Genomic DNA, 22,602 nt, shown 5'->3' on the forward strand with positions numbered 1-22,602 from the left:
CTTATGCAAAAAACGGATGAGTTGGAGTTTTAAGGCCATCAAAAATCCGTAGCTTACAAATTTTTGATAGCTATTAGCCTGGAACCCCGTTGTATCGATCTATTAACCCATAAATCACAACAGCAGTTAAAAACATTAAATTTCCCTGAATCTTTATTTTGTATCATTTATTTTGATTCTTTTGTCATAAATATTACATGGCAAACATCACTGATATATAGTTTTTAGCTTTGGAATATACGATTATTTACAGATATGTCAAACAGGTTGAAGAATTAGGTCACGCCATTATATCGATGCATTGTGAGAATCGCTCAGTTAATCAAAGTTTTGGAAGTCTGACCCATCTTTATGCTAGATTTTTCAGTCAATTAGAATCAAAGATGTCTGTTTTAAAATGTCAGCATAAATTTAGGAACTTTCAACAGACAGTAAATGTGTTTTTAATAAGAACACACTATTTATAAGTCCATTTATTATCTACAAAGTCTGACGGTACTGGAAACCTGTTTTTGACCATTTTTACGGCACAAAACAAATGCGAAAGATTTTCGTGACACTTTTGTAAATGTTAGCAATCAGTAGCTACTGCATTTTGCAAAAAAATCGAAAGATTTGTAAATAGATCGATACAATGAATAGCACGATACAATGGGGTTCCACTATATATACTACAATGTAATTCATATCATATTACTTGAGTTAAACACCATCAGTGCAAGAGAATGTCACACGTGTTTCACTTATCCAAAACGAAGTGCCAGTAGCTCAATTTATAGTAAAAACTTATAGGAAATCTAGAAAAACTTTAATTATTTTACTTTGTCAAAATGTAAAATGAAAAAAAGTTAAAAAATTAGTGGTGTTAACCAACTAGTTGCTTCGTTTCGTGTTTAAGTCTTTTTCGGTACTAAATCTCCGTTCGTTTAAAACAAAATACAAGCGTCTAGGCGAAATCTAAAAGAAGAAAACTGTAAATGTAATAAAAGGTCCTAATAAAACTGTGCTTATTTGTACCTTGAAAGTATATCTATCTTTGTAATTTTTAATTTATAAGCTTATGTTACCATATAATTTAAGAAGGCGCTCTGTACAGTACCCCTTTTTTCTGATTAAATTCAACAACACGGGGTCAGCTCGATTTCGAGTCGACTCGTCCCGCGGTCAACTCGTCTTTTTGGTCAGCTTGTCCCGTGGTCAACTCGTCCCCTATTTTTATCATTTATATTTTTCTAATATTTGATAAATTATCAGTTAGTTTAAGATATATCTTTAAAAAAAACTTGGAAAAGAATAATTGAAATTGACATGCTTAGGACAAAAGCCATCTCGTCCAAAAATGACAAGACGGGCAAAAGCCCTCCTGTGAAAATGACTGGGTGGACAAAAGCCCTCCAGTGAAAATGACTAGGAGGACAAAAGCCCACCCTTGAAAATAACCGGGCAGACAAAAGCCCTTGGGTGGCAAATACATATATGCACCTTGAATACTTTGTTTTTTCTTTTCAATATTTTTTTTCCATTGGCATTAGCATCATGTTTGTATGAGCTCAGGTATCCATACCTGTTGAGCTTTAGCTCATTCCTGACAGGCATCTGAATAATAAATGCTAAAATGTGACTAGTAAGTGTATATTTATTTGCGTAAATATGAATGAAGTTAAGATTAATAGAGTAATAAATGATGAAAAGAAGTTTTAATTAACTAAATTTAAAAGTTAGTCCCAGACATTTATAATGCGCCTTGCGACGATTTCAATGTGACTTTGTTTTTAATGACATTCATGTAAAAAGTTACCTCGTTAAACATTTCAGAAAGGTATATTCTGAATGAAAGGTAGTTCTAGCTCATACACAAACTTAGGCCAATTGAAAACAACAACAAATATATATGTTACAATTTTAATATGTTGTGTCCATTTGAAAAAAGCAGACATTTAACATACATACATATTTTTGTAACTACGCCTTGTTAATTTCACGGGAGGGTTTTTGTACGTCCAGTCATTTTCACAGGAGGGCTTTTGTCTGCCCTGTCATTTTCATGGGAGGGCTTTTGTCCTCGTCATTTTTGGATGGGAGGACTTTTGTTCGTTTCCCGAAATTGACACTAGGATACATTTTTTTACCCTTTTGTTGGCAACTTTTTTATTTTCATAATTTACAAACGACAAACGAAGATCATGAAGACGTCTATCATCACATATCAATAACATTTAATTGTACAAAACAGAACATATCTTTATACTTAAATAAGCATATGATAATAGGATTAACAACATGCGAAAAAAGATGCATTTGTCTTAAAAGTGATTGAAAACATATTTGAATAGGTAGATAATGCCTGTCTTTAAATTGAAAATCAACAATGCACATGATAATTGTGCTAAAAGTTTTAAAATAAAAAAAATATTCAATAACAAAATAATAAAAAATCATGGACTGTAATTACAGTAATGAAAGTTTGTGATAAAATATAATATCAAATTCAATATGTCATAGGGTATTAATGATTAATAAATGGAATATGAATAAATACTGGTTGTTGTTTTCACTCTTAATAATCCTTAACGCAAATTGGGTCAGTCTACCCTATGACAAATACGTTAACTAGTATAACAAAAAAAAAAAATCTGGAACATTTGACAATTTCCAACAAACAGTTATCACATTTTTAATTGGCATGATCTTTCAATTTTGAGAACAATATGCACCAACATATTTTTTTTGCAATTCTAATTTCTGTTTCCATTCAGGGTTTATATATTTAGATCAAAGCAGTGATTTTAACCCCAGTATCTTACAGCCGTATTAAGGCTGTTTCCCCTAGCCCAAAATAGGTTGACCTGATTGCCTCAGCTGGCCCTTAAATGAACTCAAAATCCTTGTCAACTAGGCGCCCTATACAAATTAAACACGGGTCATCTCGGCCTATATTTTAGTACTGGTTAAAATATTTTCATCAAGCCTGATTGTTACACACAACAATTATGAATGTAGAATAACAAGTTTTATAGAGGAATATAATTATCAGTATTTGTAACCTTATTTATTTCTTTACACCGTACTCAGTGTTAGTTTAATAGTTGTTCAAAATGGATTATGGAATTGCCGGCTGAGCAGAACAAATATTTCCCATATAAATGCATCAGTTGCCACAAACTTACAATAACAATATACAGACATAAGACAGTGAAACATATAAAATGTCTACATTTGTATTTATGCTAAGTTGACCCTTTACCTCAAAACCCATTTTAAAGAAACTGTCTAAAAGATATGCACGTATTCAAGTTTTGTCCGCAAAAAATTATCCTGTTGTTCCTGGTAGTATGAGACTGTAGTTAAAGCCATGAATATTACCAAATAAAATTCAGAATTTCATTTTTTTTAACTCAACTTTTTTCCAAAGAAAACAGAGAAGTATTGTTATAGTCATGTTGGCATTGCCGTCCGTTGATCAAATCTTTTTAATTTAGTTCTTCTTGTATTGTCTTCATACTTGGTCACAACAACCCTTTAGACAAGACATTCAAGAAGACCATTCATTCATAAATGGCCTAAATTTCACTTGATTTCTGTTGATTTTTAGCTTATTATTTTTTTTTTAAAGAAAATTGAGGTACAGCTACAGCCTTTGCGGCGTTCCCATTCCTGTATTTAAGCAGTAATTTGCCGAGGTAAACATTTGGTATTCACTAGGCATAGCAACATAAATAATCATTATTAATAAGTATTTCATTAGTGAACCAAAACTGAACATTTGATATTCCTCTTGAAATATGAAATAATGTAGGAAAAGTCGGATGTGTAAAAATATTCCAGATTTATTCTTATGTCCAGAGTTCTCAATGCTTGCCAGTAATATGACAATACATGTATATTTTTCTTTTCTTTTTTTGCAGCATGGAAGAACTGAATGTGAAACTACAAGGTGGGCATACAAATTCAGCCCTTTGTGTTGATGCTAAAAGTGACGGCTCTCGCATAATTTCCGGTGGCGAAGATGGCGAAATATGTTTGTGGACTCGTGATGGAACCCTCAGCCATAAGTTACATGGAGAAAATGAGGACTGCACTGGTGTTTATATTTCCAGAACAAAAGAAAGTATATTTTATGCATCTTTAGGTAATACAGTAAAGGTGTTTGATTCAAGAAACATACAAAGTCCTGTTGAATCATATCAGTTTAATGAAGAGGAGATTGATCAAATAGTGCTTGATGAGAAAGAAGGATTCCTAGCAGCATGCGACGACTCCGGCGATGTCAAGATAATCTCACTCCAGGAAAAACGTCTTTATAAAACCTTACGACGAAAGCACACAAACATTTGTGCTACCGTCTGTTTCAGGGTACGGAAACCATGGGAAATTTTCTCAGGGGGAATGGACTGTAACCTCATTCACTGGGATTTCTCGCGTCCAAAGTGCCTTAATCAATTTAATATGCAAGAATTACAAGACGCCCCATCTGATCTAGGTGCTTATATGGTGAACCCTCCTTTTGTGCATAATTTGTCAATGTCACCGGACGGGAAATATCTGGCGTGCGCTCTTGAAAATGGATTTGTTTCTGTTTTTGATGCAAGTAAAAAAAATATTGCAGAAATGTGCACACTGCATGCTCACACACAAGGCGTGTCACAGGTTGACTTTGTCTCGTCCACAAAACTTCTGACAGGTGGGAACGACTGTACTGTGGCATCCTGGGATCTTTCTAAAATGAACAGCGGTGAAGATGCTAGTACACATGCACCCTCAGAGACAAACGGACACTCTAGTCCAATACATAGCAGAAATTCTCAGATTACTGAAAATTGCAAACTTTCTGAAATACAGCATTCTTCTAAAATAAATTGGATGAAGAATTTCAGTCATTCAGGAAATCATTTTGTTGTTTTAGCAGATCAAAGCCCTGATCTCACAGTACTACCTATACAAATATAGAAACTAGATTATCCTTGTAATTCTTTGTTTCAAATTACTGTAATTGATTTGTTTAATTATATAACAGTAAACTTTAAAAACCATCATGGTAGTGTGCTATTAAGTGATATTTAGTTAACAATGACTTTCAAACTGTTTATTCAATGTTATAAATAGCTCAGCATTTTAGCTTAGTTTACTGGAATAACAGGATGTATTTGAGGACTGTAATTTAGGGCTAGATAAACACACTTGGTTAAAGATTGCAAATATCTTTTTGAATAACTTTATATCTGATAAACCACAAAGAACTTCAAATGTGTCTTTTAGATTATAAGGGGAGGTATTTATTTAAAGGTCCATAACTCTATGATGGCTTTTGACATAAATTTGTTCTTTGCGAACCAAGGAATTAAGACAAATTTCTGGTTTTTGTTTTATGTGCAAGGTTTGTCATCAAAACTTAATGAATTGCTTCAAATTTAACACATGATGTCTTTGTAGGCCAATTTCCAATATTCTATGCCAAATGATTTTAATGAAGTCTTCTTATTTGTAAATTCCTACATTATCAAAAACTCTTGTTTTACAAGCAATGAGAATAGTATAGCATACTGTCCCCATGGCAACCCTTGCTGTACAATTTCAATATTGTAGTGATGACATTTAAATGAAAAAAAAAAAAATTTTCTGGACCGTAGTGAGAAATTCAGAATTTACCAAGGTTAAGAGGCACTGAGTTGTACTGAACATCAACAGACAGCTTATGAATATGTGACATTTTATTACATGTACAAGTATTTCTAAGTCTGTTTTCTGTTACTGTTACAGTATACTACACATGTATTGTATTTGTTAAGTTTTTGCATCATGGGCTTCTTTGCATTTATTTACAAAAGAGATTGTACAATGCATTTAATAGTTTTATATTAATTACAGTCATGTACTTCATTTGTCTATGTGGTTACTGAAACAGTAGTTTGCAGAGACCTGTGGCCAAGGTAGGCCTATATACTTCTATGTACTGTACTATACATTGTATATGCAGATATTATAATTATGAAGATACATGGCAAGCTTTGTAAAACATCTAAGCCGATTAGGTTAATTCTACTTCAACATACTTGCAGTGTTTAGCAATCTGTGATCTTTTTTTTTGCTCACATGAACATTTTCAGGTCATTGAGACCATTTGTGACTGCCTAAACAACTTGGGACATTATTATATCACAAGAACAAACATTGTAAACATAATTAAAATTTGGTTTTAATATTTCTTCATAGAAATGCAAACATTTTCTCCTCCATGAGGGGAAAACTTTAATTTGTTTAAGTTTTTAGCTCACCTGTCACTTTGTGACAGGGTGAGCTTTTGTGATCGCTTTTCGTCCGGCGTCCGTAAACTTTTACTTTAAATGACATCTCCTCATAAACCACTAAGCCAATTTCAACCAAACTTCACAGGAATGTTCCTTTGGTGGTCACCTTTGAAAATTGTTCAAAGAATTTAATTCCATGTAGAACTCTGGTTGCCATGACAACCAAAAGAAAAAATTGCCCCCATCCCAGGGGGTCATTGATTTTTCCTATATGTATATAGTAAAAATTAAAAAGTCTTCTTTTAAAGAACCAAAAGAGCTAGAGCTATGATATTTAAGATGAAACATCTTCTAATGGGTGTCTACCAAGTTTGTTCAAATAAAAGCCCTGGGATCAAAATTGGACCCGCCCCAGGGGGTCATTAATCTTTCCTATATGCATATAGTAAAAACTTAAAAATCTTCTTTTAAAGAACCCAAAGAGCTAGAGCTAAGATATTTAGCATGAAACATGTTCTAATGGATGTCTACCAAGTTTGTTCAAATAAGAGCCCTGGGGTCAAAATTGGTCCGGCCCTGGGGGACATTGATTTTCCTTATATGTGTATAGCAAAAACTTAAAAATCTTCTTCGAAAAAACCCGAATAGCTAGAGTTTAGATATTAAGCATGAAACATCTTCCAGGAAGTGTCTACAAAGATTGTTCAAATAAAAGCCCTGGGGTCAAAACTGACCCTGTCCCAGGGGTGTCATTGTTTTTAAATATATGTGTAAAGAAAAAACTTAAAAAATCTTCTTTTAAAAAACCCAACAAGCTATACCTTAGATGTTTAGCATGAAACATCTTCAAATGGGTGTCTACCAAGTTTGTTCAAATAAAACCCCTGGGGTTTAAACTGGCCCCGCTCCAGGGGGCCTATATACAGGTGAGCGACTTCAGGGCCATCATGGCCCTCTTGTTTAATTTCTTATTAACACTAGTTATAAAATCAAAATTTTTATTTCTTGTTTGGTATACAATTATATACAGTATCATTATGTTGTCACTTTTGAACTGTTTTCAAGGCATCTGTTAACTTCAGCTTAGATTTAAAGAAGTTATACTTGTTTACTGGTTAAATATTTAAGTATGACTTTACTATTTATACGGGGAAGTCAAAGATTGGGCCGGCTATAGACTACACGTGAATATTTAAAAGAAAATCAAATAAAAAACATTTAAAAAATATATAGAATTCTATACCTATCAATAAAATTTTCAGTGTCAGTTCTAGTCAGGCACCGCCATTTACAATGTATGTCAATGATAATAGGCGGGGTATTCCGATAACGGAGCAAATCTCAACTTTTCGGATTAGTAATAATCGTCGAGTGTTCCGAGTGAAAACGGAAGCTGTGTATGTAATATCGAATGACACCTTTAAAACGGAAAGAATGAAAGGATCTTTTAACGCTTTCCCCGTTCATACGACATAGGCTTTGCCTAATTTCATATTACGCGGAAAGTCCGAAAGTCTTTTGCTTTAAATGACATCTCCTGTTTTCAAGGCATCTGTTAACTTCAGCTTAGATTCAAAGAAGTTATACTTGTTTACTGGTTAAATATTTAAGTATGACTTTACTATTTATATTAACAATATAGTCTATTATACATGTATATTGACTAGTTGCTCTCTTTAAAGGGACTCCACTGAGTTATTTTGAAATGACAGGACTGGAAATATTTTGCGAGATTTTTGTTTCATTTGATGTAGGTCTGGACTTCTAACTAGTGTGCAAGATTTTAGATTATTCACTCACCCTGTTTTTCAAGATAAAGAAAATTTATTGTGCGAAATGGCCTCAAAATGAAAAGCATTCAGAAGCTTTTAAAGCAGCATGCCTCCAAATTAATGTTATTTTTCATGAAAAGTTTGAAAATGTATTTAAAAAGCAAAGTATTGTGAAGTGAGCAAAAAATTTACACATTGCAAACGGAACATATATTTTAAGTAAATTACCAAATTACCCAAAACAGCCCTTACTGCATTACTTAGGCAGTATATAAATATGGTGATAAATACTGCAAAATCAGTTATTAAATTATAATTAATTGCTCATAAGTTATAACATGTAATTTATTACTTGAATCTTTTTTACTTTTCTTAAATATGAGTACCTTTTTCTCAAGGTTGATTTTCTTGAAATATTTTGGCTTATTATGGAAGCATGCAGCTTTAACTAAAATTGATATTAGAATCGCCCTTGACTTTCAATGTAATGCTGAGTATATGACTCTCTAATCTCATGCATAATTTTCTGCATTAAGTGCCCCAGTTGAATTACATGTATATAAACAATTCAAATTGTATGGTGTTGGACCTCAGTGGAGCCCGTTTAAGATATTTTTGGTTTACAAAAACATGTTTTTTTGAATACCTTATCTTAGTGAAAATTTTGTTCTGCTTATGTTGATATTGATTTAATTTAATGTACGAAAACCTGAAATATTTTGTTTGTTATCTTTTTGCATATATAAAAGTTTTGTGTGCATGCTGCAAAGTATTTTCAAATTGAAACAATTACAATTACAATATTAGTGCCTGGGCGTGTGTCACTTGCAATAGTTGTACCTTATGACAAAATATGTACTTGGAGCTAAAAACATCATAATTTTGTCAGGGGCATAGGGGTGTAGTAGTAACACATTTCTAGTTTTCCAGTGATAATTTACACACATAAATACTGGTTAACGATGAAAAAATCATATTTGCTGTATAATTGATTTGGCTTTAAGGAAAATCGGCACAATTTTGGAGGTTTTTTTAGCTCGACTTTTTTTTTTTTTTGAAAAAAAAAGTAAGAGATATTGTGATAGTCCTGGCGGTGTTGCCGTCCGCAAACTTGTACCTGGATCATAACTTTTTTATTTCTTGGTGTATTGTCTTCATACTTGGCCACAACAATCCTTGGGACAAGACCTTTCAGTAGACCACACCAACTTTGACCTTCATCCATAAATGACCTTGACCTTCAATGTCGAAAATCCAAATTTTGCTTGTTCTTACTTTATAATTATTGGCTGTAACTTTGTTATTTTTGAATGGATTGTCTTCAAACTTGAACATAATAATCTTCAAGGATAGCCCTTAAAAATAACCAGACAGACCTTGACCTTCACTCATAAATGACCTTGACTTTGAAGGTCAAATTATTGAAATTTCATTATTTTGGCTATTATTGGCTGTAACTTTGTTATAAAAAAAAAATTGCAGTTTTTTTTAAAAGAGCCAGTTTTACTTGACCTGTAATAATGAACGCAGATTGTAGATGTACATACATGTAGTTTGTGCAAATATTGTTCTCTTATATTCAAATAAGACATATTCAGTCAGAATTTTATAGATTTCAATAATTTTCTGCAATAACAATATTTTACTCGGGGATAAGCATAGTATATCTTTACTCAGCTTCCAGTCAGGTGCCATACTATTTACACATTGTACTTTTGTAGAGTTAACTAAAATGTCATACCCTAATCTGTCTGTTACACTGGCAGTGTCACATGAATGTCAGACAAAATCCCCTGTGGACAAAATCCCCTTCATGTATTTTTGTATATCTGGACATAATGCCCTCCATGGGTTGACATAATCCCCTTCATGTGTGAAATTTTGAAGTGGATAAAATCCCCTCCTAGGACAAGATGAATTTCCTGTTTATAAAGTGGGTATGAGAGCTACATATACTGCATTATGCTGTGTGTTGATTGCTAGTACTTTATTCGGAAATATTGGTTACAAAATTAGTTCTATACTGCTAAAGTCTGCGCTATAAATATGATTACTTGCAAACAATGTGAATTAAGTCATCATTTTAAACAATTAAAATGAACACTGTTAAATTAATTAAAATGTTTTTCTTACTTATGAATTTAAAACAATTAAAGAAATTGCCTAATCAATCAAATCTATATATTTGATTTTCCACAATTGTAATGAACACTGCTAAACTATACTATTAGACTATAGTATAATAATTTACCTTGTCATCTTGTTAACTTATGTATGTTATGTACGCTTTGATACTAGTATTGCTTTTGTGCTCTAGTTATATATTTGTTAATTTAAACAAACTCTTCTCCTTAAACCACTGGATAGATCTTGACCAAACTTATATTCAATTGCCACCAGCTGGGTAAGATATAAACCTGGTCATTGTCTCACTAGCAATATTAATTTTAGCATACGTGCTGACCTTCATGAAATACCGAAAAATGTATGTTGTAGTGATAATGAATAGAAGGTACATTGTTAACAAAATATCATAATTATTTTGAATACATGTGATATTTTTAACTTCATATGACTTTATTAATCATGTTTTGTCCTTTTGTTGAAGTAAAATGTCACTAAAAACGTCATATTGGTGATAAGAGGAATTTCAATATGTGTAATAATTAACACATACAGTGTATGTCATTTGTAACCTTTCTTTAACTTCTTTTGTTCTTTTTAGAGTGCATACTTTGGAAAGAGGAAAACTGATTTCTTTGTAAGTTTAAAGGTTCAATAAAAACTGATACTTTAAAGGGACTTGACTTAGGTTTTTTGACAAGACAAGACTGTTAACTTCTTTTGTTCTTTTTAGAGTGCATACTTTGGAAAGAGGAAAACTGATTTCTTTGTAAGTTTAAAGGTTCAATAAAAACTGATACTTTAAAGGGACTTGACTTAGGTTTTTTGACAAGACAAGACTGAAAATGAGAGTAATGTATCATTTGATGCATGTCTCAACCAGTAACTTTTGTGCAAAATTTCAGATCATTCGCTCACTGTGTTTTTCTAGAAAAATGATTCTGATTGTGAAAAATGACCCAAATTGAAAAGTAAAGCAGTGCTTTTGACTCATATTGGCTAGGAATTGCACAAAAATACGGTTTTCAAATGTATTTTTTGAGTATATTCCTTTGTTGTTTTTTGTTTGTCTTTCCGTTTTTAGTGCCAAGGCTGATCTATGTAAAAGAAAATCAAATTTTATGTTTTTAGGCTTTTAGACCTCAGTGGAGTTCCTTTAAGATCAACAGTGCCTTAAATGTGAACAATCAAAGTTAAAAGGCTGAAATTGACAGTGACTGCCATTAAACAGCATTTTATTTTGTAAATATTTGACTAAAAAAATATTCAAAAAATAATAATCTGGAATGGTTGTTCTCTCTAGTGGACATCAAACATCATCTTAAGCTATGTCCCAATATCAGACATATATGTTTCATTAAAATGTACATTGTTATCTACTTTAAATATGTGTATATTCATTTTTTAAAAGCATTTGAGCTTCGTCATGACAAAACCAACATAATAGGTTTGCGACCAGCATTGATCCTGAACAGCATCCGCGCAGTCTAATCAGGATCCATGCTGTTCGCTATCAGTTTCTTTACTTGTTATAGGGTCTGTAAGCAAACAGCATGGATCCTGATCAGACTGCATGGATGCGCAGGCTGGTCTGGATCCATGCTGGACGCAAACCCATTATTATCCCCTGCCGATGGAATCGGGAGGGGGATATAGTTTTGGCGTTGTCCGTCTGTCCGTCCGCACTCACAGGACAGTAATTATGTGGCTAGAGGGACAATAGGCAACTGTTCTTTCTCTTTTGTGTCATTCTTTCCGTAATGCTTTTATGTGGCTATTTTCTTTTGTGTGGCTAAAAAGAACAATAGAGAGAACAATAGAGTAGCCACATAATTACTGTCCTGTGAAAACTTCCGTCCGTCCGTCCGAATTTCGTTTCTGGAGTAGTTCTCTGCAACTACTGGCTGGAATTCAACAAAACTTTATGGGAATCATCAATATCAAGAGGAGATGCACATATCCTCGGCTTGTTCCAGTCCGACCCTTTAACTCAGAGTTATGGCCCTTGATTAGTTAGTTAGTATGTATATAGAGTAAAAATCATTTCCGGAGTAGTTCTCTGCAACTACTGGCTGGAATTCAACGAAACTTTATGGGAATCATCAAAATCAAGAGGAAATGCGCATATTGTCAGCCTGTTCCGGTCAGACACTTTTACTCAAAGTTATGGCCGTTGATTAGTTATGCAGTATGCATATAGAGTAAAAATCGTTTCCGCACTATTTCTCTGCAACTACTGGCTGTAATTCAATGAAACTTTATGGGAACCTTCAATACCAAGAGGAGATGCGCATATCGTCGGCTTGTTTGGGTCAGACACTTTAACTCAGAGTTATGGCCCTTGATTAGTTATGCAATATGCATTTGGAGTAAAAATCGTTTTCGGAGTAGTTCTCTGCAACTACTGGCTGGAATTCAACAAAACTTTATGGGAATCATCAATATCAAGAGGAGATGCGCATATCGTCAGCTTGTTCGGGTCAGACCCTTTAACTCAGAGTTATGGCCCTTGATTAGTTATGTGGTATGCATATAGAGTAAAAATCGTTTTGGCACTACTTCTCTGCAAGTACTGGCTGGAATTTAACGAAACTTTATGGGAACCTTCAATACCAAGAGGAAATGCACATATCGTCGGCTTGTTCCAGTCAGACACTTTAACTCAGAGTTATGGCCCTTGATTAGTTATGCAGTATCCATATTGAAAAATATTTGTTTCCTCACTACTTCTCTGCTACTACTGGCTGGAATTCAATGAAACTTTATGGGATACTAAGAGGAGATGTGCATATAGTCGCCTTGTTCCAGTCAGATACTTATAACTCAGATTTATGGCCCTTGATTAGTTATGTAGAATGCATACATCTCATTGGCATTTCCAGATTTTACTATTTAACACAAAGTTATGGATCTGTTATTGCTCTGAATATTTATCAAGTTCAAAGAATATTACTGTTTATGCCATGATTAATATATAAATAAAGCCTTATGTCTTCAGTTGTTGTGTTAATAATAACCAGTACTCGGCGGGGATATAAATTCAACGAATTTGCTTGTGTTGGTTTTGTAATGACGCGGCTCATTTTTCAATAACTTTACATTCATGTACAACTATGTTGTATATACCAAAAACATAATTACACTGCATACCAAATGAATCTACCAAATTATCCTGAATTGACTGGAATGGCCTGCAATTTGTTTTAATAAATGAACTTTTAAAAGAATTTTCTTGCTTTAGTTTATGAAAAAATATAAAAACTCTATCAAAGATCTTTTTAAAAGGTTTCTGAAAAAAAATTAACAAGAGATCCATGATGGGCAAATTGTCCTCTGAATCAGTAAGGGTTATTTAGCCTGCAATTTTGTCTGGTACATAAGAAAGTGGAGCATGACGTCAGATGACATGTTTTAGTACACGTGCTTTATATGTTAAATGTCAATTAACTGACCTATTTCTTTGTATCAAAGGTCAATGAGGTACTTCATAACCTTTCCTTTGTACCAAAGGGCAATTAATTAGCTATTACTATGACCTATTTCTTTGTATCAAAAATTTTAATCAAGTGCTGTACTACAATAAATGTCATGAACCTAGTGAAATGTCAGTCGGTCAAGAGTTTTCTGTGAATATTGTTATGCACCTCATGGTTGTCTGTCTGTCCATCTGTAAGCAAGATTGTGTCCAGTCTGTATCTTTGGAACATACAGAAGGAAATTGAAACTATAGAATTGTTAACCATAATGAGACAATGTGTGCAGGGCATATGTTTTACCTTCCACAGAACAAGGTCACACTTCAGTCATAATGAATTATTGTAAAATTTCAAGTCTGCCCTGTGACTTAAACTAATGGAATGAATTGAAGCCCATTAGCAGAAATGTTAACCATTATGAGATTATATACAGCACCCAGGTTTGACCTTCTTCAGGTCAAGGTCACACTGTTAAATTATAAATGTCTTTAAGTGTAAACAACAAAAGCAGAAACACAAAAAAACTCAAATAGGCTTGGACAGCTGGCCTCTGGTCACTGACAGTTGGTAAAATAATATTCTACAGTATGGGCTAGTGATCTTGACAAAGTAGTCTCCCTTATTAGAATAAGGATTTTGAATAACTCATACGTCCTTGATCTAAAGAAGACCAAACCTCAGTTCTGCTCAGCACCTCATTGAGATTAACATCCCTGTAATTGCTAGTGCACAGCCTTTAACACCCATATTGCTAAAAGATAAATTAAATGCTCATTGACTTTAAATGACATATCCTCCAACATACTTGTGTGTACAGTATACTTAGTGCGATATATGTCATGATGATATTGATAAAATGATAATTATTTTTACACGTTTTCTAGCAGTATAATGTATTTGACATGGGACAAAAAAGCTTATAGTGATTATCAGTGCTAATACATATATTTATTTTTTTGCTCATCTGAGCATAAAATGTACATGTATTCAATACTTTGAGTATATAATGTAAAAAATATACAATTAAAAAATACACTCCGAATAATTATATCTACTAATTTATTTTCAATCTTTTTAACAGAACACCTTCATTTGGTCCTAAAGGTAGCTCTGGAGAGTTCAAATATGGTTTCCTTGCACATTCAAATGTTCGCCTATCCTTAGGAATTCCGAGCCTATTCAGCAAGCGTTCAGATATGTTTGGTATCACAGGCTGTAGCAAGATTCCACTCACTCTCAAAGTGTCTAATGCAAGGTGAAGGACACATTTGAGGTGAAGAACGTCTGCTTCTTGGTCCGATTTGGCAAGATCCCAAATCTTGTGGTTCTCAACTAGACCGTTCGCCCATCTTAGATACGACATGATGCTCTCTATAGCCTTGTACATCATCATATCCTGATAATATCCCTCCACTGTGTCTGTAAAATAGAAAAGAAATTTAGACATCACATACCCGTGTCGTTTTGCCACTCTGTTAAAAAAAAAGTTGCCTGGCTGTACATATATACTGGCTGATACAGAATTTATTTAAGTTTGATTGAGTTGGGTGCTATAAGCTTATAGACCTTTGAATCTGTTCCTGGAACCAACCAGTACTGAGCAATGAGTGTCAAGTTTCTTGCTCAAGAAACTATCGGCTTGCCCCTGACGGGGTCTTAACTCATATGCCTAACAATCCTTAGATTACTTAGCTAAATATGAGAATTACACTATGAGTGTTTCAATTAAGAAAAGTGATTGAAGTCAATATACATATAATTATTTAGGAAACAAGAGGGCCATGATGGCCCTGAGGTCGCTCACCTGTATATAGCCCCCCCCCCCCCGGGGCCAATTTTAACCCAAGGGCTTTTATTTAAAGAAACTTGGTAGACACCAATAAGAAGATGTTTCATGCTAAACATCTAAGCTCTAGCTCATTGGGTTTTTTCAAAGAAGATTTTTTAAGTTTTTACTATACACATATACAATGTAGTTAAAAACATTGACATCCCTGGGGCGTGTCCAGTTTTGACCCCAGGGCTTTTATTCGAACAAACTTTGTAGACACTCACTAGAAGATGTTTCATGCCTAACATTTAAACTCTAGCTATTTGGGTTTTTCAAAGAAGATTTTTTAAGTTTTTGCTATACACATATAAGGAAAATCAATGACCCCCGGGCGGGGCCAATTTTGACCCCAGGGCTTTTATTTGAACAAAGTTTGTAGACACTCACTAGAAGATGTTTCATGCTTAATATCTAAACTCTAGCTATTTGGGTTTTTTCAAAGAAGATTTTTATTTGTTTGGGTCGTCAGACCAAACAAATAATTGTAGCGAAATTTCAGAGCCTAATGCTGTTAATTGCAAATGCCTAAAGTAGTCCACTTTTTTGAAGCAGTTACTTCCCTTTATATGTACACCAACCCCGCAAAATTCAGGGGAGATCAATGCGTAAAGATTGTCAAATGACAGGCGCATTAATTCTCAAGCAAAGTAGTTCCCGAATGGTCGAAGATTTCTAATATTGTTTCATTCTTTATAGATATACATGCTTACAATAAGCTCTATGATTATTTACATATGTGTTAAACAACAGGTTTAGCGTTGAAATAATAAGAGTTACAAACCCTAATTAAGAATAATATGGTTTTCTTCAGGCCGTTTACATGTAAGTTCAGTGTGGCCTATGGCTTTGCACGCTCCCTTCTAAATCGAGAGGTCTGGAGTTCAAATCAAAATTGAGGCAACTAATTTTTTTTTAATTTTTAAGTCAAATAAACATTGAATTGAGTTGCAATTAGTCTTATAGCCAATTTGCTAGTTAAAACACTGGAAAGCATTGGTGACACTATACAAAAACAAATTGGTTTATAATCTCACAACCTTCACCTTTCTGACATTCTAAGACCCAAACAAATTCAGCGCCTTCTGTGCTTTGATTTTAAGTTTTTGCTATACACATATAAGGAAAATCAATGACCCCCGGGGCGGGGCCAATTTTGACCCCAGGACTTTTATTTGAACAAACTTGGTAGAAACCCATTAGAAGATGTTTCATGCTAAATATCTTAGCTCTAGCTCTTTGGGTTCTTTAAAAGAAGATTTTTTTAATTTATGCATGGAATTAAATTCTTTGAACAGTTTTTAAAGGTGACTACCAAAGGAACATTCCTGTGAAGTTTGGATGAAATTGGCTTAGTGGTTTATGAGGAGATGTCATTTAAAGTAAAAGTTTACGGACGGACGGACGACGGACGAAAAGCGATCACAAAAGCTCACCCTGTCACTTTGTGACATATGAGCTTAAAAATGATTAATCTGTCACAGGATGAGAAAAATGTGCAGGGAGTCTTGAACCTGGGACCTTCGGAATACTGTTCCATGGCTATACCGACAGATCTATCTGGCTGCTTACACGCACAGTCTCCCCTAAATAGTGAACAGTTCTGAACCATGAGAAATCAGAATAACATTTTCCATCCTACTTCATTCTATGCTGTTGTGTTAGTACTCTTACAACCCTTATTGTACTTATATAAAGTACATGTATAATTTTTTTCCAATATTCATTACTAGCATTGCAGAGATGTAGTCAGTTTTTTTTTCTGTAATAAGAGTAAATATTGAAGCAGAAAAAGTGACAGAAAAATGTCACAAAACCAGGTTTACTGATGTGAATAAAACAAATGGCCATAATTCTGCCACAGATACTCAAATCACAAAACCCCAACAATATGTGCCAGGGTACAACAATTCTGCTTAAAATCTCTTGAGAAATGAAGGAAGATTTGCAAAAGGTAGAAATTGTTTTCACTTTATTCAGCCAATCAATTTTCAGACAATTGTCAATCAATGATCGATATATCAATATCACCATTATCAATGACAGCCTTTGTTAAGCAATATAATTATTTACCAATAAGTATTTCGATGTTCTCAAAAGTTTCTCTATCTGCCGCAGTTATTGAACTGATGTAGGTATCCTGGTCTTTTCTGGGGTAAATCTGATCACGATTTATAGCCGATGCTGTACATCTACTTAGAAGATTACCAAACGTGTTCACAACATCCGAATTAACATATTCCATGGCTTTCTCTTCTAAATAATCTACAGTAACACAAGAACACAATCACGGTTTTTTCGCAAGTATTTAATTTTTGCTTAATTTACATGCACTGAATACCACGAAAAAATAAATTCGCTAAAATTTAATCTATTTTAATACAAGGATTTTGCCAGTTTATGGTTTAAACATATTTATTTAAGCTCGATTGCATAACTAGTCTTTGCAACTTTTATTAATCACTTTCAAGTTTTTTTTTAATGTCCAATAAAGTAAATATAATTCACACCTTGCATATAGCTATAAAATCATAGGCAGCTTAACAATCACATGAAAAAATGAACATGTACAACAAAATCACTTTTCCCCAAATTTAGATTATTGCCAAAATCTTGATTTGCCATACCCGTAAATTACACTATAAATAAAATTATTTTCAGCATTTAAATAATTTGGGTTATTTTTTATTGAAATCGTCTGCTAGCAAGGGGTATTTGTTAAATATATTTATCCTAGGTTAAGGTAATCGAAGTTTTACTGTATTGAAATTCATTGAATATGATACGCACGATTTTCTCGTGCGTCAGTAATATATAATAAAGTCGGATAGATGTGTATATCATTCGAGGTTTTCTGCATTGCTACACACGTTTATTTTACTCTATCGTGCACTGATACCCTTCCACCCTCCCGAAAAGTTCACGCAGTCATCGTTAATCTGTACAGTAACAATGATTTTTCTTGGTCCATTTTTAGTCTTGATAAATCGTTTTAATAGTTTAAATCGACACGCTAATTAAAAAGGACAAGCATATTCTTACAACTACAGAATAATTTTGCAAGGTTTATAATTGATTTATAAATACATAAATGTATTAATGGTAAATGAAGTATGGTATTATAAAGATGCATTTTTAGATTAATTCAGTCAAGTTTTTTTACGTTTTGGTAACGATTTGAATTTAACTAAAAATATTGTTAATTACTTAAGTTTATGTTTTTCAGATTTTGTTACAAGAACAAGATGTACTACTTTCCCAGGATGTTCGTTATTTTGGAGAACTCTTTAGTTAGTGAAATACGATACCTCGAACTTTTATGATTTCAATTTTTATAGTCTGTATATAAGAAGAGATTCCATATTTTATACGTTTTTGTAAATGTTCTGAACTTATAGGTGGAAAGCGTGCAGTTAATGAGTGTACATATTCGGCTTTTAATTACATTTTACATAGTAAGTGGGTTGTTTTTATGGATTTTCTCATTAAATTATGTCAGAGCACTTACGGAGGGTGGCTGGTCTTGAGATTTGGTTTCCTACTACGTCCCCCTCCCACGATTGAGTAGGGTTGCGCAGCCGACTCGCAGCATTACTGACAGGGAAAGTTTGTTCATAACTGTGTGTTTTCCATGTTAATGTTCATAATAAAGATATGAGATTATTGTAAAGAAAGTCCTTTTAGATTAGATTACATAGATTTATGAAACGTTGAGATGTTAATGTCATGTATGCTGTTTCTAAGAACATGTATTAGTAATGTAGATATACGGCAATGCAGATCATAAATGTGAATTTATGTATTTGTTGTTCTTTCTTCCTTCGATTGCCTTTATTATGGGATAAATAATTTATTTACGTTTGAGCGTAGCGAATTAGGAAATAAACGTGTTTAACACATTAGGTAGTACGATATTGTTCTACTTGACTGATTGCTAAAATTCCCGCCACTTTCTCACGGCTATATAAGACTCGGGAACCTCGTGCATTCCTCTCACTTGCTTTCAACAGCCGTATTCGCTATATGCTTAAACGTTTATGTGAAACTCAGCAAAATGCCACGAGGTCGCAAAAGAACAGAATCCACAAGTCGGCCAGGAGTTCGGACACGTCAGTCCTCGAACCAGGTTCTTACCAGCAATAGCCGTGGTAACAAGAGGGGTGCTGACGTTCTGGAGGATTGTGTGGATCCACGGGTGAATCAATCAGACGCTGGTAAGTCGCCGATTATTGATTTTGAACATATCATTCAAGCTTCTAATATTTTGCCTGAAAATTCGAACAGTAATTCTCAAATTGTTGGGTGTGGCGGCGTGACTTTACCTAATAGTACTATTTCTTCACATTTAGATAATCGCAGTAATAATCCAACTTCTGTTGTTATGAATGACTTGCCTGTTATGGCTGGAATTAGACTGGCTGATGACGATTTATCAGCTCATGTGCCCGCGACCCTTAAGCAGAAAATCTGTAAGGGTGAATATATCAATTTAGCTTTACTATTAAAGGGGTCTGTTGAATTGTCCGAGTTTTGCAAGGGGTCGGTATTTCGTTTAAGTAGCGATGGCCACCTCGAATCTGCACAAAGGGAGTGTAAAGACCAAATAAGTAGCATTGAGAAATGGACCAATGCTTTTATTATTTACGCATCTATCTACCTGTCCACTCACGCTGATAAAGTTTACGAAATATTGCACTACATGTTCAATATTAGAGATTGCGCGGTTCGACAGGGTGGCTTAGCTTGGCAAGCCTATGACGAACAGTTTCGCCTCCGACAGGCAATTACGCCTTCTCCATGGTGCAAAATAAATAATGACTTGTGGTGGCGTTGTGTTCAGGTCAAACCAAGCCTTCGTACTACTATAAATTCATATAGGTACACGTGTAACGATTTCAATGCCGGAAGTTGCACGTGGCCTAACTGTAAATTTTCGCATACTTGTGCGACATGCTCAGCGCCACATTCGGCTATTAACTGTTATAAAGGTTTACAGTCTAAACCGGTAGATCAGCCCTCCACTTCGGCTGATTCATCATTTCGGACAAAAGGGGGACAGCCCTTTGTTAGGGGACGAGCCCGTTCTAGGGGACAATTTAGGAAGTAAAGGCAAACAAAATTTAAATAATGGTCAGGGCGGTCTTCATTCTATAGCGAAATCACCTATCAAAATTACTCGATTAAAACACTATTTACAATTTTATGATAAGGTGGAAGCAGAATTTCTACTTGAAGGATTTTTAAATGGTTTCTCTATTCAGTATACTGGGCCTCGTTCACCAAGGGATGCTAAAAATTTAAGATCGACGACTCTTAATCCAGAACTAATTTCACGTCAAATTGAGAAAGAAGTTAACGCCGGTCGTGTTGCCGGCCCATTTTCAAAACGTCCTCTGCCTAATTTAATTGTGTCTCCTATAGGTTTAGTGCCGAAGAAAACCCCGGGCGAATTCAGAATGATTCACCACTTGTCATTTCCACCAGGTGAATCGGTAAATGATTTTATTGACCCGGCTTTATGCACAGTTCAATATACAAGCTTTGACGAAGCAGTAAGCATGGTTCAATCCTTAGGACGCCATTGTAAGCTTTTTAAATGCGATATTAAAAGCGCTTACCGTTTGATACCAATCAATCCATCAGATTTCGAATTATTAGGTTTCTGTTTTAACAACCAGTTTTATTTTGACAAGGCACTACCTTTTGGGGCGTCTATCAGTTGTATAACGTTCGAACGGTTTTCTAGATTTCTCGAATTTTGCGCAAAATTAAAATTACAATCAACAAAACTTATTCATTATTTAGACGATTTTTTAGGGGGTGATAAAACTTTAGAAAGTTGTTCTTATGGTTTAGACATTTTCAAGAATACAATGTCGGAATTAGGTGTCCCCTTAGCAGAAGAAAAGACACAAGGCCCAGTAGAAGTACTTGTATTCCTTGGGTTAGAACTAGATTCAAACAAAATGACTGTGAAAATTCCGTTGGAAAAAATCCAGGAAGTAGTTATAAAAATTAAGGACATATTGTCTCATCAAAAATCAACTTTAAAAAAAGTACAGTCTTTAATCGGTTCCTTAAATTTTTGTTGCAGGGCTATAGTTATAGGACGGCCTTTTTCTCGACGCCTTATAAACTCAATTTGTGGTTTATCGAAGCCTCACTATCATATTAGAATTAAAAAAGAAATACGTAGGGATTTAGAAATGTGGCTTTTATTCTTACAAAATTTTAATGGCATTTCGGTTTTTCATGATGCTTTTTGGGTTTCAAATGAGGATGTACAATTATTTTCGGATAGCGCAGGCGGTGAAGGCTTAGGTTTTGGTGTGTTTTATCAAGGGCATTGGTGCCAAGGAAAATGGCCCGATTTTTGGCACAAAAACGGTCTTACAAAGGACATAACATTTTTAGAGTTATTTCCTATAGCAGTCGCAGTGTTCATTTGGGGTAAGGAATTAGTAAACAAAAAAAATAAAATTTTGTTGCGACAATATAGCAGTAGTCAGTATCTTAAACACACTGTCATCAAAATCAGAAACAGTGATGTGCTTAATTCGTTTCTTAACTTTACATTGTTTAAAATTAAATATTTTGATTAAAGCTACCCATATTTTTGGCCGTAATAATGAAATTTGTGATGCACTGTCTCGTTTTCAGCTAACCCGGTTCAGAGAATTAGCACCGGAAGCAGACCTGCATTCTCAACCAGTACCAGAATTCCTCTGGAACATTTGCAATCTAGAGCTCGAGCATTATTACAATCCAGCTTAGCACCGAATACTAATTCCACGTATAACACAGCGCTGAATGTTTTTATGAAATTTCGGTCTGCTTATCAATTACCTCCCCTTTGGCCAATACCAAGCCAACATGTGGTTCTATTTATTGCTTACTCTTTTGAAAAGGGAAAATCAGCAGCTACAATCTCTACTTATGTTGCGGGTTTGAACTATTTTCACAAACTGCAAGGATTTTATAATATATATGACGTTTTTGTCGTATCTAAATTGTTAGAAGGTTGTCGTAGATGTAGGATTTCACGTGATAATCGTGCACCTATAACTAAATCGACTTTGAAAGTCATTTGCTCACTTTTACCTCGCATTTGTTACAATGACTTTGAGGTTAAATTATTTCAAGCACTGTTTACATTG

General features: G+C 34.2%; 2 protein-coding genes across 6 annotated transcripts; one reads left to right on the plus strand and one right to left on the minus strand.

The window, feature by feature from the left end:
• Positions 1–920: 920 nt before the first annotated feature.
• Positions 921–9,926, plus strand: LOC132735175 (WD repeat-containing protein 53-like). 5 transcript variants are annotated; one of them, XM_060722114.1, is made up of 3 exons: positions 951–979; positions 3,614–3,680; positions 3,906–9,926. In XM_060722114.1, the coding sequence occupies exon 3, from the start codon at positions 3,907–3,909 to the stop codon at positions 4,945–4,947; it is 1,041 nt and encodes a 346-aa protein (XP_060578097.1). In that variant the 5' UTR covers positions 951–979; positions 3,614–3,680; position 3,906; the 3' UTR covers positions 4,948–9,926. The 5 variants fall into 5 exon arrangements, with proteins under 5 accessions (XP_060578089.1, XP_060578113.1, XP_060578097.1 ...); XM_060722106.1 differs by lacking the exon at positions 3,614–3,680 and having other exon boundaries at positions 921–979; XM_060722130.1 differs by lacking the exon at positions 3,614–3,680 and having other exon boundaries at positions 933–973.
• Positions 9,927–14,671: 4,745 nt separating this feature from the next.
• LOC132735157 (methionine--tRNA ligase, mitochondrial-like) lies at positions 14,672–17,690 on the minus strand. Its single transcript, XM_060722077.1, has 2 exons — positions 17,519–17,690; positions 14,672–15,036 (listed from the first exon to the last, which is right to left on the minus strand). Exons 1-2 carry the CDS (start codon positions 17,688–17,690, stop codon positions 14,672–14,674), a joined length of 537 nt encoding a protein of 178 aa, XP_060578060.1.
• Between the last annotated feature and the right edge of the window lie 4,912 nt (positions 17,691–22,602).

Source organism: Ruditapes philippinarum, unplaced genomic scaffold, assembly GCF_026571515.1.
Source record: "Ruditapes philippinarum isolate M1 unplaced genomic scaffold, ASM2657151v2 ctg1521_1_1_1_1, whole genome shotgun sequence".
Lineage (NCBI taxonomy): Eukaryota > Metazoa > Mollusca > Bivalvia > Venerida > Veneridae > Ruditapes > Ruditapes philippinarum.